This window comes from Fundulus heteroclitus, chromosome 3 (genome assembly GCF_011125445.2).
Source record: "Fundulus heteroclitus isolate FHET01 chromosome 3, MU-UCD_Fhet_4.1, whole genome shotgun sequence".
Lineage (NCBI taxonomy): Eukaryota > Metazoa > Chordata > Actinopteri > Cyprinodontiformes > Fundulidae > Fundulus > Fundulus heteroclitus.
The window spans coordinates 13,477,934-13,496,478 of NC_046363.1; the positions used below are offsets into that span (position 1 = coordinate 13,477,934).

General features: G+C 36.6%; 1 protein-coding gene across 1 annotated transcript in view; it reads left to right on the forward strand.

Annotated features, from left to right (window-relative positions):
• Positions 1 to 18,545, forward strand: part of LOC105927715 (CUB and sushi domain-containing protein 3) — a 241,247-nt gene that overhangs the window by 24,485 nt on the left and 198,217 nt on the right. The window contains exon 2 of the mRNA XM_036127573.1: positions 4,293 to 4,515. Coding sequence (XP_035983466.1) covers positions 4,293 to 4,515 — 223 coding nt within the window. The remainder of the gene's footprint in view (positions 1 to 4,292; positions 4,516 to 18,545) is intronic.

Genomic DNA, 18,545 nt, shown 5'->3' on the forward strand with positions numbered 1-18,545 from the left:
AAATAAGTTCAAAACTTCAAGACATTCAAAGTTTCTGCTCACAGAAACCTTTTTAAAATCCCATAATCCTAATCTTACATTGAAATCTTTTCTTATAGAAATGTCAAATTTAGGTTTAGCACATTTATTTACTGTATAAAAAATATTTTTTTTTAGATAAAAAGTTGAGCCTAATCTGCCAGAATTACGCACAATATTTGTGCGTAATTCGTTTCAGTAAGAGTTGCACTTACTTTTTGTTGCTAGCAGTTTAGGCATTTATGGCTTTGTGATAACAACAGCTGTACACTGAGTACTTAACATTGTATCCCAATGTCATACCTGGGGGGTGTACTCACTTTTTTGAGATGCTGTATTATCCACAGAAGAATGACCAAGGATCTCTAAATTTTCTGGGCTTTGTGAAATGTTTTGTGGAACTCTGCTTTCTGAATAAATGCACTCAAACTAAAATGTTAGATTTTGTTAGCGTAGGATTGTACTATTGCAATAGAAAACTTATTTGAAGTGTTTTTGCACATCTTGACCACATGTGCAAATAAATCTACTTGCAAGACGTTTCTGATGTACAGTCTTAACCAACAAATTCCTCTTTAAATAATTCTGTGTATTTGGAGTGGCTACATTGTTCTGTGGTGACAACCAGAGAAAAAGGAAGATTTGGTTAAATATGTTAAAATACACGGTATATAAAAATAGAGAAGCTTTTAAAGTAGAGAAAGGTGGACATTAGTATTCAAATAGCGTCCCATTCATGCATTTCAGCCTCCATTGCCATCCAATCCCAGCATGTGAGTGAAGTAAATTAAGTCTAAACTGAGTCTGAACTACAACAGCGCGACTGCAGGTGGGCTCACCTTCAAAAGTGAAGATGTTTTCTTCAAATTTCCATTAAAAGACCATTTTAATTCCCCGTGGGTAACATCATTAGGTTTTTAGAACATAAAGTACATGCAAACTCTCTGAAGGTTTACCACTTTGGGATCCAAATATACAGTCATCGTCAATAAAGTAGAATATGCATTTCTAAGTGCTTTGTTTGTCAGATTAAAACTACCTTTTGAGAGAAACAATCTTCAAGCCAGTTTTTAAAAAAACTTTTTTAGTAAGCCCCCATTTCTGCATGAAAAATGTTGCTTTTTGTATTGGTCTGATGCAATATTCTGATCTTAAATGCTGCGTTTTTATTAGCTGGAGGTGGGGGAAAAATCTAAATGATCTGAATCAAAAGCTTTAAACATCATCAGTCTGTGTTGACCTGTATAATATGTTTCCCTTCATGAACTGAGTTACTAAAATAACCCAATGATATTCACATTTATTGAATATGACGGCATATGTTGGTGACTGCTCTGCAGACATGTTCAAAAACATACAATTTGTTGCTAGTTATGCGCAATAAGTTCAAGACTGACAGCTTCACTTAAATACCACATTTAATGTTGTCATTTCGTTTCCTGTTTTTATCTAAGATTCATATGTTTCTCATATTTTGGTTTGATGATTCATTTTTTTCTGGAGTTGGAGAATTTTAAAGAGCCCATATACAGCAGCACAAAACCGGTTCCTTCTTTTTGTCCCTGTAGGCTTTATGTCAGAGGGGCAAAATTTTCTCCATGATTAACCTGTTTGCTCTGTGGAGCGGAACCAGTCAGAGGTCAGACATGGGGTTTTGTTTCCTGAGTGTGTCCCATGTTTGTAACGCTAAATAGAAGATGAAATGGAAAACGTCTGTAGGCTGCGGTTTGGGAAAGTGGAGACTTTCTAAACAACAGATGGAGGTGTACACTTCATAGTCTGAGTTTCTGGGTCAAAACCCCTGTGAGTTGACTTTGAACAGGGTAAATGTGATTTTTTTGTTTTTCAGTAAAAAGTAAAAAATGTCAACAGATGAAACGAAATTAAAAAAAAAAAGTTCAGTTTACCCCAGAATAAAATATATAACTTATTGTGTTATGAGTTTACAGAATACATGCTATGAGGAAAATAGCTACCATCTGTTAAGTTAATGTCCATTTTAGTTGCGTAGCTGCCAAGTGATCTGGGTGTTTTGTCTGCCCCCCCCCCCCCCCCCCCCCCCAGCAGTGTGTGTGTTTGGCCAACTCTATGCAAAACATCCTTTACCTACCAAGTGTGAAAAGCTAATTACACAAGGAGTAAATTGTGCAGGCGAACCCATGCATCTTAATTAAGTTTGGATTTCATTAGACAACATGCAAGATAGACTAAGATAAAAAACAGGGCACAGTTTTTGCACTGTGACACAGTGTGTAGAGGAGCATGTCAGTGCATTGTTTGCCTTAATGTGTTGGCATAATGGTTGTTGGAAGTGTGGACGGAAGTAAGATTTTTACGACAACAGGATTACATACATCGCTTGGCAAAAGTACTCATACCCTTTCCACATTCTCATTTTCAACCACAGCGTTTCATTGGGATTTTATGTGATAGACCAACACCAAATAGTGCATAATTGTCATGCGGAGGAAATAAACAAGTAAGCTGTTTACGTTTTATTCGCAAATAAAAATCTGAAAAGTGCGGTATACATTAGTATTCTGTGCCTTCTTCTCTGATAACCCTGAAATAAAATCCAGTGCAACCTATTGCTTCAGAAGTTACTTAATTAAGTGATTTCTGAAGTTGCTGATTTATAAATAACTACAGAGATTTTCCAAAGCCCTTAGAGGTTGTAGGAGAACATTAATGAACACATAAATTCATGTAAACCAAGGGAAACACCGCATAGAAATAGGGAGAAATGCTTTTGCGGACATATTTGAAGCAAGATTAGGTTTAATGGCAGTGTTCCAAACTTGGCCCCGCTCAGCTCTCAAACCTCAACACTCCGTTCATCTGAAAATGGAGAGACGGCTTTCACCACAGAGGCAGCCCCCATGGTAGCTTCTGAAAAGCTGCAGAGATCCACAGCTCAGGAGGAAGAATCTGCTGACGGGATAACTATCAGTCCATAAGAGAAAAAGAGAAAAGCCAGTGAAGACAGACATCTATTTAAAACTCCTGTTGGGTGTTTGTTAAAAGATCATCTGGCGAGACAAAACCAAAATTGGGCTTTTGACTTCCCAGCAAAATGTTGTGTGTGGTGGAAATTTAACTCTGAACATCAACCTGAACACAGCAATCACAAATGGGAACACATGTTGGCAGTAGCATCATGATGAGGTCGTGTTTCTCTTTAGCAGCAACAGAGCAGATGATCAGAGTTGATGGGAAGATGAAGATGGACAGAGTTACAGTAAATAGAGGGCAATGCTGGAAGCATACCTGCTAGGGGGCGTCTAGACGGTCGAGACATACACTCCAAGACTTGCAGCTGTCATTGTTGTGCAAAGTGGCTATACACGGTACAGCCACTTTGCACAAACAGTATGACGTTTTGCAAAATACTTTTAAAAACCTGTATCCTTTTTCTTTCACTTCGCAACAAAGCACTACTTTGTGTCGGTCTGGTGCATAAAACCTCGAGGTGAACTGAAGCTTGTGGCTAACTGTGACAAAATGTGTAAAAAGTTCACAGAGGCACTGTAGATGTTTATTTTTCGACATGTTTGGGTTGCTTAGCACATATACACGCATTTCCATCATCGTCCCTCTGGTTAGGCAAGCCCTCGGATTAGTGCCGTTTGACAGTGATTGTATAATGTCCCACCTAATACGTATGAGGGTATTGATTTTCAGCAAGCCAGTGCATTAAGGTGCAAAGAAGCTCTGTTTCTTGTAGTCGAACTGTTAACAGCTTCTGGAAGCAAATTGAAACACCCGGCTTGTTGCTTTTCTCTGGAGCTCTCTGACATCCGGCAGAAAAATGAGCTGTAATAATGTTTCGCGAGCTTTTTGTTGAATAAAAAATGTATACATGACAAAAAAATAAAACCTCATCTACAATTATGCATCTTTCTCACATTATCACAGCAGCAGGTGTTCCGTCTTATTTCTTTTTAATTCGGAAGGGAGAGCAGAGGACGTAAGTGGAAACACAAAACTTGGCACGCTATCAGCTGGTTGCCAGACTCTCTTCACAGCGTCTGCCAGCTGAGAGCAATGTGGATTTTCCGAATAATTTGCTCTTGGTTGAAGAAATATTGCACCTGAACTTTACAGGGTGTAGGCAATTGTCTGTATAAAATCCTGTTTCGCAATGCATCCACACGTCAATGTTTTTTATTTTGGTTGCCGGCTAGATTTATTGAAATGAAGTGCATCTTTTGTGCTGTTCACAGCCTGTTTTATGAATTCAGCACTAACCTGCTGTTTGTTCTCTTTCTCTCCAGGTTTTATCCATACTTGTGGAGGCACACTAAAGGGTTGGAATGGGACTATAGAAAGCCCCGGATTTCCTTATGGATATCCAAACGGAGCAAACTGTACCTGGGTGATTGTTGCCGAGAAGGGGAACAGGATCCATATAGTTTTTCAGTCTTTCGCCGTGGAGGAGGAATATGACTTTTTATCTTTGTACGATGGCCACCCACAACCGGCTAACTTCAGAACAAGGTAAGCAAGCAGCCCTGAAGTCAAGCACCTTGAAGGCCGCGTTTAAAGGCTGGGCGGCAGGGATGGGAGAGATGTGAGGAACGAACCGTCTTCGGTGATCACTTCTGACGGAAAGGTCAACCTTAATGTACACATGACAGAGACTGTTTATTCCCGTCAGGGAGGTGTCAGGCAAGGCAGGCGTGTTCAGTGAGACGAGGATTGCGCGTCAGCTCTTCTCCGACACAGACTGGTGTGGCTGGAGCTGCCTCCTGAAACAGCCATGAAAAGGAGCAGGCTATGTTTTATTTCATGCTATTTAAGCCTATAGCAAAAACAGTCCTGAAATGTAGCATACTGACTGCAGTTCGTGTGTGCTGCCGTTGTTAGTCCTTGGGTGGTGTTTCTAGTAAATCTAACTTGAACAATAGCATGAATAAAAGCCAGAGGCGTCTCTTTTATGAAGCACGCTTTAAAAAGTCATGCCTTTTGATTCAAAGGCAGAGTCCTCAACGAGCATGCTGGTTTGGTTTCGGTGTTGGATGGGTCAAACTCTGTAGCCACAATATTTTGGTGTAATAATTCACAGGAGGGGACGAAGGTGGAGTGAAATATGAACGCCAAACACTAAAAAAATAGCTTTTTCTTTGCTTTGGTTACTGGACAGGCAAACAACTGTCTACTCAGTGTGCTTTCTGGATTGATACAAAAGCCTGACATTTAAGTGCTGTGGGATGTTTGGGTCATTGCAGTGTCACGGTGCCTTTTCAATATTTGTCTTTAGGACATTGTGTTGTTTTTTTTCCAGAGGATACAGCAGAGCAAAATTTCTGCAGGAATTTGATTATGAGAAGAAGAAAAAACTGTGATATGTAGGTAAAAATCTGAAATTCTGGAAACAGAAATGACGGCTTCTGTATAGCATGTCATCGCAAAAACGGATCACACAAATATTTAGGTCCCTCTAATCCATTAGAATAATTTCTGGGGTTACTACACCCTGATCTGGGATGCTGGAGCTCAGTCAAGCAGTCAATGGGCAATTTGGATGTTTTTTATTTGATAGAAGATTTTCCACACAGGTACCTCTAACACCTTCTTATACTCAGCTCTTAACATTTAATCACTGTTGACTTGGTAAAAAAGAAAAAAGAAATAAAGTCCCTTTCAAAATATGTTATACTCTTTGAACTTTTTCACATTTTGTGCTGTGTATCAGTGTAGTTTGTCAGGGTTTTTCTGTGCTAGACCAATGCAAAGTAGTTATTTCCGAGGTAGGGTGCAAGGGGGAAAAAATCAAACTCAAAATCAATGGTTTTAAAATTTGTTGGTGAATAAAAATCTAAAATATGATGTCATATGCATTAACTTTTAGCTCCCAATTCGGTACTACTATATTGAACCACCCTTTGCTGTATCTACAGTTTAAAGTATTTTGAGGAATTTCTCTAAAACAATTATTCTTTGCAATAAAGCTCAAACTCAGTCAGATTAGATGGAAAGCATCTCTAAATGTCAGTTTTCAAGTCTTGCCAGAGATTTTCTGATAGACACACATCCAGACTTTGATTTAACCATTCTAGGACATAAATATGTATGTACAAATGTATACAATGTATATGCACACATATACGCGTAGGTACGTATGTATATAGGCGCATAGATATATGTATATATTTAAGTATATAGATATGTTATATATATATATATATATATATATATATATATATATATATATATATATATATATATATATATATATATATATATATATAGACCACTAAGAATGTAAATAAGACATCATATGCCCATTCCTATTTCCTTTTTTGAATTTTTTGGTATTCTTTTTGATCCATTGTATATATGAAGATTCACTGTATATAACTGAATGCACCTTCCCTACTCTACACCTTCTTGTATGAGTCGATGTGACGAGTGAATTTCTCCATTGTGAGATCAATCAAGACTATCTTATCTTATCTTATCTTATCTTATCTTATCTTATCTTATATACTTTGAACTAACTCCTCTATTGTAGCTCTGACTTTGTTTAGGTTGACTGTCCTAATGGAAAGTAAACCCACGTCCTTGTCACCTGTTCTTTTCAGTTCTTAACATCTGAAGATAGCCTCTAAAAAGTTTTATTCCAGGATTGCTCTACATTTAGCTCCATTCATCTCCCGGTCAATCCTGACCTGTTGTCCCTCCTGAGCAAAAGCATTCCCACAGGATGATGCTGCCACCGCCATGTTTCACAGTGGCCCCAGTGTGTTCAGGGTGATGTAGTGTGTTAGTTTTCTGACACACATGTGGGCCACAATTGTCATATATGGCATGCAGTAAACTGCACACTGACCTTCCTATGGCTTTCTTTCAGCAGTAACTTTCATCTGGCTTCTCTTCCATCAAAGTCAGAATTGTGGAACATCTGGGAAACACTTTCCTCACTTGTTTTCTTTCTAACTGTTGTATGCATATACTGAGGTAAACCTACACACATATTCTATTTACTTATTGGATGACTTGGTTTGCATAAAATTTTGTGCATGGTCATCAAAGTGGAGATAATCTACATGCACGCAACACTTTAAAAGATTAAAAAACGATGCATTATGTTGTCAAAATCTTCTTCCATTTTCACATTGTTGATCTATTTTGGGTTTGGACATCACATGAAATACTGATAAAATACGCTTATGGGGTTGCAATGTGACAAAATGCGAAAAAAGGTTTTAATGCTGCAAATACTTTTGCACAGCACGGGTTATGAATATTCTGTTGTTGCCAAAAAACTGAATGTGGAATTCAAATTTAGTCTCCACTGTTGTCCACTATTATTACAGTCCTTAAATAAACATTTGTAAATACATGTTCTTAGCTTTTAAAGTAAAAGGCAACTTTTTTTTTTTACACTTCCTCCTTGACAGGCCAAATGTTTTACAAGCCTATGGTAATGTCATGTATAGTTTCTTCATTGTATAATTTATTGCATCATTTGCAATAAAATTATCAATAACACAATTTTAAACCGGCCAAAGCATTTTTACTAAATACATTTGAATGGATTATTATTTGTTTATATTTAAAGGTTTGTCTCTCCAACAGTGGCACATGATGTCATGATTTTTTTTCTCCATCTCTCATCTCGGAGCTCTACTGGAACGCAAGTGGGCTGAGGTCACATGCTACTACAAAGCAGGACATATAGTTAAGAGCGGCAATAAGGAGGAACAACTCAAGAGCTGAATCACTGTTGATACTTTACTGTAGGAGAGGAATCACGTCAGGTTCTGAAGAGATAATGCCATTGTGTTGCATAACACTTTTTGAAGGATGGTCTTAGAAAAGAGTTGTCAACATGTAGATTAAGTGCAATAAAATATCACATATACGTCTGTAGTGTGAAATATACAAGATCTTTTCAATAACATACAGCACTTTCTGCTGAAATCAACCCCTCCATAGGAATACTTCAAATTCTCTCTAGTACCTGTGGGCGCGCAAGTTGTAGGAGCTAGCACAATCCCAAACCCACAGCTGCTCAAACTATGGTGCATTAAAAACTGAGTTTCCCTAACTTAGAAATCTCTTGGCAGTTAAAGTGATGCATGCAGTTTTAAGCATTTAAAACCTAAATATATAGAGATTTACTATTACTTTATTAAAAAAACTAAAAACATCTGTGTTGCTATAGATACGCAACAAATTTTTGTTTATCAGTTTTCATTCTAATCCCAAAACAGCTTTGAGACAGAAACAAATTAGATTATACAAAGTAACTGTTATACAATAATTGTTTGTGGGAGGGAGACAAGATTGCTTATTTTTAACTAATTGTAAGCTTTTTATTTTCAAAATCTATGGTTAAAGACAAATAACCCAACTACTGCAAAATTAGCATCACAATAAAAATCTATTCAAAGCTGGAGGAGCATTTCTGTTTTAATCTCAGGTGAGAACAGTACAATTTCCCAGTTTCATCAAATGCAGCACAGCTTCACTAGTGAATCTGTTTTTCACCAGAGACCTGCAGACATGGTGAGAGTGGCAACCTCTGTTAATAACGTTAATTTTGTTTATATATTTCTTGTACTTTCTACGCTAATTTTGGCATGTGTGTACTTATTTTATAGGGACTTTTTTTCTTTTAAAGCAGGCTTCAAAACGAGTCCCTTTCTTAACCTTTGTTATTGTAGCTGGTGTTAGTGATGGGTTGTTTTTTGTATTATGCTTTATCAGTTTACTAGTTTCTTAATTCATGTTTAATTTATTCATTCTATTGCATTTTTATCGCATTTTATTGCTCCCCGTTTTTTTTCCCCTTGTAGTTTTTGCCTCGCGTTCTTCCTCGCACACCTGGTCCAAGTTAGCTAATCACTAAACTGGCTCTCGTTGTCTCCCAGCTTAAACACACCCTGGCTTTACTTTCTTCGTATGTCGTTTTTTCCCCCCTCTTTCTATTACTCATAGCAAAAAACTTGCAGTTGGATTTTCAGCTATTTTTTTTTAAACGGGGGGACAATTTCCTTCAGTATTGACTTTTCAAAACCGAACCATATAAAATTTAAGACATAATTTCAGAGGAAAAATAGCTATTTCACGCAAGAGGGACAGATGAGTGTCATATGGTTTCAGAAGAATAAACTAGTTTTGTGACAACTGAAACATTTTTCACATTTGCAAATTAAACTGAGGTAATACGAAATGCTGCCCTGTGGAGTTTCAATTTTCTGTACAATTTACTGTGAGCTTGACCTGGGATGATTAAATTGATCAGTGATTATTAAGTAAATAAGGATAGTAAATATTGATTTATGTGTGTTATGCCACACACGCATGTACACACACACACACACACGCACACACACACACACACAATATATATATATATATATTATGTGTATATATATATATATATATATATATATATATTATGTGTGTGTATATGTGTCATATGGTTTTTGGTATAAAATCTGGCCCTTTAGGTTGCAGTGTTCTTCGGTGCTACAGTGTCACATTTTTGTTTGCGTTGGATTGCATCTAAATGTTGGACTGTGATCTGCCTGAAAGGGATAATTTTATGACTGCTCCTACAACCCCTGCTGTCAGGCAATTAATTCTCCCCTAGCAAAACCCAAATTATAAAAAAATAAACAGACAATAGCATGGAAAATAATTTCTTGTGCTTTTTTCCCTTCTGTTTCCTATTTAACATAGCCAAAGAACATACTGCATTATGGGTGCTTTGCCGTCAAATATGTTCCCCGGATAAACTTGTGCTATTGCTGTTTTTTAATGGTTTCCACGGGTGGAAGCAGTGAGTCTTGCAATATGAATCTGGTTCCATGAGCACCAAGCATTCATCAAAAGGCATGCTCATGAAAACCAACAGCAAATGAAATGTTGAAACTGCAGACTTGTTTTTTTTTGCTTTCAGTCATTTTAATATTTGTATTTAAGACAGAAAGCTATAAACTCCTGAGCTTTAAGAATTAAAAAAGTGAGATTTACACTGAGATTACGTGAGCTCGTTTTTTCCCTCGTTGTCCAACTGTTTGTTTTACATCATAGCCAACATGGGGCAAAATGCAGGCACATATATGAAGTGGCAGGTTCATTTCAACAATCCACATGCTAAAGTGACCGAGTTGTAGTTTGATGAAAAGAAAAGCATTTATTTCCATCCTTAACTCGTACAACTGAAATGTAGAGGGCAGCAATGTGCCTGGGCTTCTTCTAGAGTGCTGCGGATGCTATTTTCAGCCAATGTAGGAACTTATGTGAAACGCACGGACGGGACTCAGCTCTGCTTGAGCTGGACAGCTATGTACGAGAAACCTGAGCATGGTGTGCAGCTATGAGACTAGTTATTAAAACCTAGCCTGGCAACTTCTGATGAATTTGGTAGCTGAGGAATCTATCAATATTTTCCCTGATTTGTCAACTGTCTATTTCTATGGATGCAACCTGACTGTTAATAAGACTAGAAGAAATAATTTGTTATGTCATTATTATTGCTTTGAAATAAAGATAGAATGTGTGAATTTTAGGTTCATATACTTCATGAAATATAGATGAAGAAGAACGGTCTTTTACTGTCCCAATAAACATGTGTGATACTGTAAAATATGCTCATAGATAAATGAAAAGCAGGTTTTCAGGAGCTAATTCTAGATTAATCCTAACAAATCTGGGTTTGGTTGACATTTATTAATCATATGACTGTGGAAAGGTTTAGGTGAAAAAATAAAAATGGTCAAAAAATACATTTAGGGAAAAACGAAAGTTGAATTTGGAAGGAATGGAACATATTTCAGATGGCATGTGATTTCTTTTAAGGTTGTTTTTACAGAATGATTACTTTTTATTATTTTACTCTTATTACTCTTATTAATTATTTTTATTTTAGGTTTTGGTGACCAAGATGAATATAACACAAATGTGTTTGGACCGAAGGTTGGCTTGTGAATGGCATACAAGCCTCTGTGTCTGCTGGTAGAAAATTCAAATTTTCACCAGTGTTGTAGAAGCTGGTCCTAAAGTTGCGCTTAGAATCCCTGTTTTCTGCTGAATCTCTAAATGCTGGTTGTGCCGTGACTCATAAACAGTCAAGTCTTTAAATATGTCCAGCTGGTATTCAGACATTCTGCATGAAACTCTGCATTTCCTTCCCACTTGCAGCACAGTTTCAGAATATTAATCAGTGATCACCGTGACTGTTGGGAATTTACTGAGCAGCCACAAATGCTGACTCTTGTTTATAGATCAGGATGGGGATTACAGGACATTCATTAGCAAGGATGCCGAGGAAACTACAATTAGCCCAGAGTACAGCCAAGGAAGCATCAAACATTTACTGAAATATTCCTTTTAACTAACATCTGTGTTTTTCATAAAAACATTTAAGAACCAGTTCTGGTTTTAATAGATAACCATAACTGTCTACTCTACCCACATATCAAATTTAGAACATCTAGCTACATGATCATTTTATTTGCCATCTAAAATAGTTTCATTTTACTTTGCTTTTCTCCATGCCATGTACGTTGATATGTGGTATCCTAGATATAATTTTTAATAATGTACATAAAACTAATAATAAGGTGAATATGAGGACAGAGTGGCTTGTTTTTGAGCTGTTCCACTTGCCCTTTCACAGTATGTATAAATAGAAACCTTGATCAAGATTAAAGAGGCCTTTTAATTTATTTATGGTCATAAATAATTAAGGTCTATATTCAGAAGGGAAAATGACAAAAGCAACAATCATTTTTTTTTCATTTGATGAAATGGACATCACCATAATGGACCTGATTGGGGTGTTTCCTGATTGATCTGTGTATTATCCTTGCTCTGAGAAGTTTCCCCATATGCCTCTAACCCTGAGATGCATTTCCGTTTTGCTCAATCCCTCATGCTTGAGAAGATCTGGTTGAATCGTTCATTATTCTGTTGAAATTATACGCTGAGGATAGTGGAGTGGAAACTGTTTTGGTAATGATGTCTTTAATTTCACTGTTTCTAAGCTCTGACTGTGTTCTCATTATAGTAGCCATTGCACTGCTACTTTTCTAGTTAGAAAGACAAACATATATTGAGTCATATGTTTGGATAAACATGCTGTTTTTCAATTGTAATTTAGCTGCCTTAACATGCAACAGTTTGGCAACAGGTGATTCTTTCGTCATCATTCTTATATAAATCCATTAACCAGACCCACATTATGTAACTTTACCAGAAAATATAAAGGAAAGGGTATTTTGCAGGGGGTTTTATCCTCCAATGTTCCTTTTTTTAGTTCAGTCTGTTAATATTTATTTTTTCACATTTTCACATTCAGCCAGGGTGAAAAAAATGTTGGTCCATTCCTCTGCTTCTATAGAAAGGATGGGAGCTGTTTATTTTATACACCAGCTTTGAATAGTTACTGCTGTTTTTGCCAGCAGTATTTTAATTACATAATACATGAAACACACACACACACACACACACACACATATATATATATATATATATATATATATATATATATATATATATATATATATATATATATATATATATATATATATATATATATATATATATATATATATATATATATATAAATAAATAAATAAAATAATTCAGTGCCTTGGGTAGATAAAATTAAAAACTGATAATATTAACTAAGATTTCTTTTATTATCATGTAAACCAGTAGTTATATATATATCCCAGCTTTAGCACATGTGTGTAAAATGACATTCAAAGAGTTACCAAACACAGTAGTTTTATGCTATTGGATATAAAGATATAAAAAAGCTGTATTTCTTCCTCTATTAACTGGAGGAGAGACATATCTTCCCTGCAGATCTGAGCGGTATGTTATATTTTCAAACCCGAGGTTGCAAAAACCAAAGTCAAAGGGTTCTTTTTTGTTTTAGTTAGACTTCAGACAGTTAACTGCATGCTTTAAAAGAAAATGAAAAAAACAAAAAAAAAAAACTTTCATTATTGTATGTACTTTAACTTAAATAGGTTTAAATCAGCACCGAAAGAACTGTTACAGAAACAGGTTTTCTCTGTTGTGGCAATCAAGTGTGAACGGTTTCAATTTCACTAATGAAATCAGTTAATGCATATTACTATAGATTATCTGTGTGGTAAATTTATCACATTTTCCTCACTTAATGACTGGAATAATGCTTTCAGTTTTTTTTGTCTATCATTCCTGAACAGAACATATCTTGATTCTTTTGATGTTTAGCAGACTTTGACACTGATGCACTGTTTCAGTACCGACGGGGCTGGTTGCAATCTGCTGGTGAAGTTTAATGGTAACCTCACAAAGATTCTTTACTCATGAAATGTTTATGTTAATTGTGACAAAAACTCCCTTTAGAGTCTAGAAGAGTAACCTTTTGAACTACATAAGGTTAAATGACCCTTAAAGCAGCACAATGTAAGTTTTGACCCAAATATTGGCTTAATTTGAGATATACTAAATGATTCTTCAGGGCAATAAACAACACTTGGTGTGTATCGATGCTCAGTACAGGCTGCCCTTCTCAAAAACTCGCCTGTATAACTTGAGAGGGTCAGATTCGGCTTTGAATGGGTCATGTGACCCAGGCTTTATGGCAGTCTGAGATCCCTTTAAACACCAGAGTTAACCTGACATGCTTCTACTTTTCTCATCCTCAAGTCAAAGTTTGTCATGGCCATGGTTATTATTACAACATACAATAAATATAGTTCACAGACCTGCATGTCAGCTCTTCTCTTCTGTCGAAGTTCCCACAGCCTCTCATAATCAGACGACTGGGCCTTTTGTCTGCCCCGTCCTTCTATTGCACGGCTCCCTCTTCGTCTCCCACAGCTTGGCCTCGTCCTCTCCCTCTCCGTTTCAATGGGATACTCTGAGTAAAAAGGCGTGAACGTGGCCTTGTCTTTTCAAGTAACTCCATCACATCTCAATCTGCTGGTCCAAACTGCTCTGGTATCAGATTCCAAAACATGGAGGGAGACTGTTTAATTTTGTGACAGTGCAGTGTTGCCAGTGGCCTTCAGGGGCGCTAGATCTGAACGCTACAGGTCTAGTGCCTCCTAGTGGCTAAAAGGTACGCGGTGCTTCTTTCTTCTTTCTTTACATGCACTAAGAAATAGTCTGTTCACTGGAATTGGCCTAGTTAAACTTTGGTTGGCCCCAAATGGTGGCCAAAACCAGAAACTAAGAAATGTGGTTCTGATTTGTTTGTTTTTTCTTAATCAGGAAATTCACTACATAAACACTACCATGCTACACTAAGAATATCACTCCTTGGTGTTACTGAGTAAAAACGACTCAAAGTGAACTTTTTTCAGTATCAGTAATGTGCTTAGAGGTGTTTTCATTTATAGAAAGCACAGATGTGTAAAGCATGTTAAAAGGAAACTGAGAAAGAAAGAGGATTTATGCATTAATACAATAAAAGCTTTTATGATTCATGAAATAAAACTGCAATTTATGAAGTCTATAACTTACCCTTTTTAATGTGTTCCTTTATTCTTAGCTCAAGGCTATGATGTAGGTCATTATTCACCTTAGTAACAGATAAACTTTATTTTCCCATTTCATGTTTCCAACAATAAACCGAAGGCAAGCTGCGTAATCTGGTTGGTTACTTGGCAAGACCAGTCAGAACACTTATTCAGCGGAAGAATAAACAAGAGGAATACAAAACGGAAACGTTGCAGATAATAATAATCCTAATTCGTCATTTCAACAACTTTTGTAAATTCCAATGAAGTTTGTCCTCTGCATTTAATCGCCCATCCTTTAGCGAACAGTGGGCTTCCACTGATCAGCAAGCATTTTGAGTCTAAAGGCCACGCTTAGGTACCCAGAAGGCCAGTCTGTGGGAATCTAACCGGGGAACTTGCAGCATTCCCAAGACGCAATAACCCTGCTCTAACCACTAGGCCACTACTCCCCATTATAAATGATCCCATGAAATGAGAAACAAACAAAGTGATTCAGAGCAACAGAGCTAATACAACATAGAGCGTTAGACAGATGGAGAAAGACAGACACTGAGTTAGACAAATTGAGCTACATCATTTCCGTCTCCCTATTCTGTTCTTCTATGGCACACTCTTCCCCTGACACACTAATCAGGTGGCGGGAATGTCTGACAGCTGCCTTCAGGGCTGATGTAGTGTGTTCAGGTGGAAGCAAAGGCTGCATCTGTCCAGCCAATTATTGGCCCTCTGTTCCCAGGCACATACACTCATTCTTTTGCCACTGTTGTTGCTGTGATTCATAAACGGGGGACGCTGTAGCTGCTCAGGCAGCTGGTGTCTCTAAACCCACATTGACATTTCTGGTTGATTTGGAAACCAATACAGATGCGTGACACCTGGTCTTTCTCTCTCTCTGAGTCACACTAGTGGTGCTGGTAATTTCTATTCATGAAGCGAAATACTATTTATTTATAATTATTTTGTTGTGAGTAACCCTCTTAACTTTTAAAATTATCGGGAAAAACATATATTATTGGCATTGGGACTTGAAGCTTGTTCTGCCACTTAACCGTTTTTGTTATTCAGAGGGGTTTTATCAAAACCGTGAAATACTTTTTAACCCAAGGCATTTGATTTTGACCTTGTACGACTACTGATGCACTTGCTTTTATCATGTCAAAGCAAAAGGTTATCCGAGAGACATCAAATGATTTGTGTTTTTTTTTTTTTGCATTTAGAACACATTCTGCAGACAGTACTTTAAATTGATAGGATGAGACAAACAGTAGGATACCTAACTCAAATTTAACCTAAATTATTGTGTGAAGGAGTGAAGTCATTTAATCATGTGTTGAAAATACATAGCCTTGTTGTCAGCAAAGCTGTTGCATTTGAAGGGCCTAAAAACAAATTACCCTCTTCTCATTTCATATCATATTTCAGGAAATAAGAATAATTTCAAAATTAACTGTAAACTGTACCAGCTGCTCAAAATGTAAAGTTTTAACTATCCTTACAAGTTAAAAATGTGATTCTAAAAATGTGAGTTTTTAGGCCGATTTTGATTTCTTTGACCTCTTGATGCCAATTTGATCTAATTTTGATTAAAGAAAATATAATTGGTAACATTCAAAGTATTTTTTTTAAATATCTGCTTGAATTGAAACCGAACAAGGTTACAAAGCTGTCCCTCGATTACTGGAATTATGCAATCACAGTACAACCCTCCGGGTTCTGGAAAAAAAAAATTAAATAAAACCCAACTTAAAACAGAAACAGCATCAACATTTAAAGACAAATTCTAACTCCTTAGCAACTGCATGTATTGCAACACTGAAATTATAAAAGTGCAACATATCACTAGACATTTAAATTATGTTCTCTAAGATTATTTGAAAATAAATAACCACTATGTCAAGGAGGAAAAGATTCAGACTTACCGATAAGTCTGGACATTTAGGTCATTTGGTATGGGACTAAATATGAAATAGAAGGAGCCTTTTTTATTCTGAATATTTAGTAATTCTTTGTATGATGATCAGATTACTGATTTTACCATTTTTTTCTAAACATTTATTACAACTGGCTTCTTTAGCATTGCTAAGGGGTACCGAAAAGCTCATCAGCATGTGCATATTTCCTGTACAGTAAGTAGATCATACCATAAGTCTCAGATTTAAAAAAAAGGCTGCCAACATTTTCCAATCAACTATGTTCCATGATTGACATAGGTTGAAAAGTATGAAACAGAACAATTGAGTAGCTGCTCAGTCCCCCTATTAAAACATTTCTGTTTTATAGTGTTTTAAACATTTGTGGCTCCTCTGACTTTATCTTTCAACACCTTTTTGTACCAAAATTGTGGGGTCATGTTCTCCTTAATTTGCGACTTTCACACTGAGAGTCTTCTTCGTGGTGCAAGCTACCCAGTCAGCTATGTAGTGTTCACTATCTTGAAAGAAAGTTAGGATTTCTGAGCTTCTGACTTGCTTGTCGCACTGGTAAAGTTGAAAGATTTTCAGTCACCAACCAATTTTTTAGTGCATTTAAAGCATTCAAAGAAAACTCTATAATAAACACCACAGCACACATTTTTAAAGGCTCCTTCTGCTGTCCTAACCACTGTAAATTCATTTTTTTTAGTATATAAATAGAGATCTTCTTTTCAAATATGACCTCCCCCAAGATTAGAGCATGATTTAGCATATCTTTGTTGATCCACAAATCCAAGTGAAATTTTAGTGCAAACCTGTGTTGGATGGCTAAATCACAAGCTCAATAGACAGGCAGCCCATTGGTGTTTAATTGTTTACGTCGTTTTCTATCTATTCATCAGACACTCTTGTTGCCAAAGCAGCAGGCTGTAGTTGGTAGGGAGATCATTAAGTCTTTTTTTTTTTTTGTTTGTTTTTTCAAAGACAAGCTTAGGTCACAGTGTTGAAGTTGGTTTGAAACGAACCTAAACCTAGCTGTCCACTGGCATTTGAAATCATGTGGAAAAACAAGTTGGCATTTAGAAATTCTGTGTTTTTTAAATGCTTGTTTTCACAAATTTTAGAGAGAATTAAAAATGTAAACATCTAATCTAGAATGTGTATAATCTATACAAATCATTTTCAACAAGCCTTATCTGTGTATTTTTGGGAGATACCGTCTTCTATTTTTTCATTCTAAGCTTCAATAAGGCCAGTTTTATTTTTTACCACATCTTTATTCTTCACAATGTATCACCAGACCACAGGTTATTACTTTTTTCTACAACTTTCTGAATTTTGGATCCTGAAGAGCTGTGATCTTGTTTATCAGGCCAAATGTGTCAGACTAGCCCATTTACTGTATGCTACTGTAGCGCTGCATCTGTTCTCTCTTGTCCTTCCTGCTCCCTATCACATGTTGCCATAGCAGCAAATCTTTTTCCACTTCTGCACATCTTTATCTTCACTTTCAGGCCATTCTCTGATAATGAATGGAGCACAAATTTAAAATCTTATTAAAAAGCCAGTTAGTTGCTTATACATTATCTCACAAAAGTGAGTACACCCCTTACATTTTTGTTAAAGATTTTATTATACCTTTTTATGGGAACTCACTGACAGTATGTCACTTGGATACAATATAAAAATTGTCAGTGTACAACTTGTATAACAGTAGAAATTTGCTGCCTCTAAAAAAAACTCAATACACAGCCATTAATGTTTAAACCGCTGGCAAAAAAGTCAGTACACACCTAAGTAAAAAAGTCAAATTTGTGCCCAAAGTGTAAGAGTTTTGCGTGACCACCTTTATTTTCCAGCACTGCCTTAACTGTCCTGGGCATATAGTTCACTAGTGCTTCACAGGTTCCTCTTCTACTCGTCCATCCCAGACTTCATGGAGCTGGTGGATATTAGAGACCTTGCACTCCTCCATCATCCTTTTGAGGATGCCCAACAGACGCTCATATGGTTTAAGACTTGAGACGTGCTTGGTCAGTCCGGCATCTTTACCCTCAGTCTCTTTAGCAAGGCAGTACTTCTCTTGGAGGTGTGTTTGGGGTCGTGATCATGTTGGAATACTGCTCTACAGCCC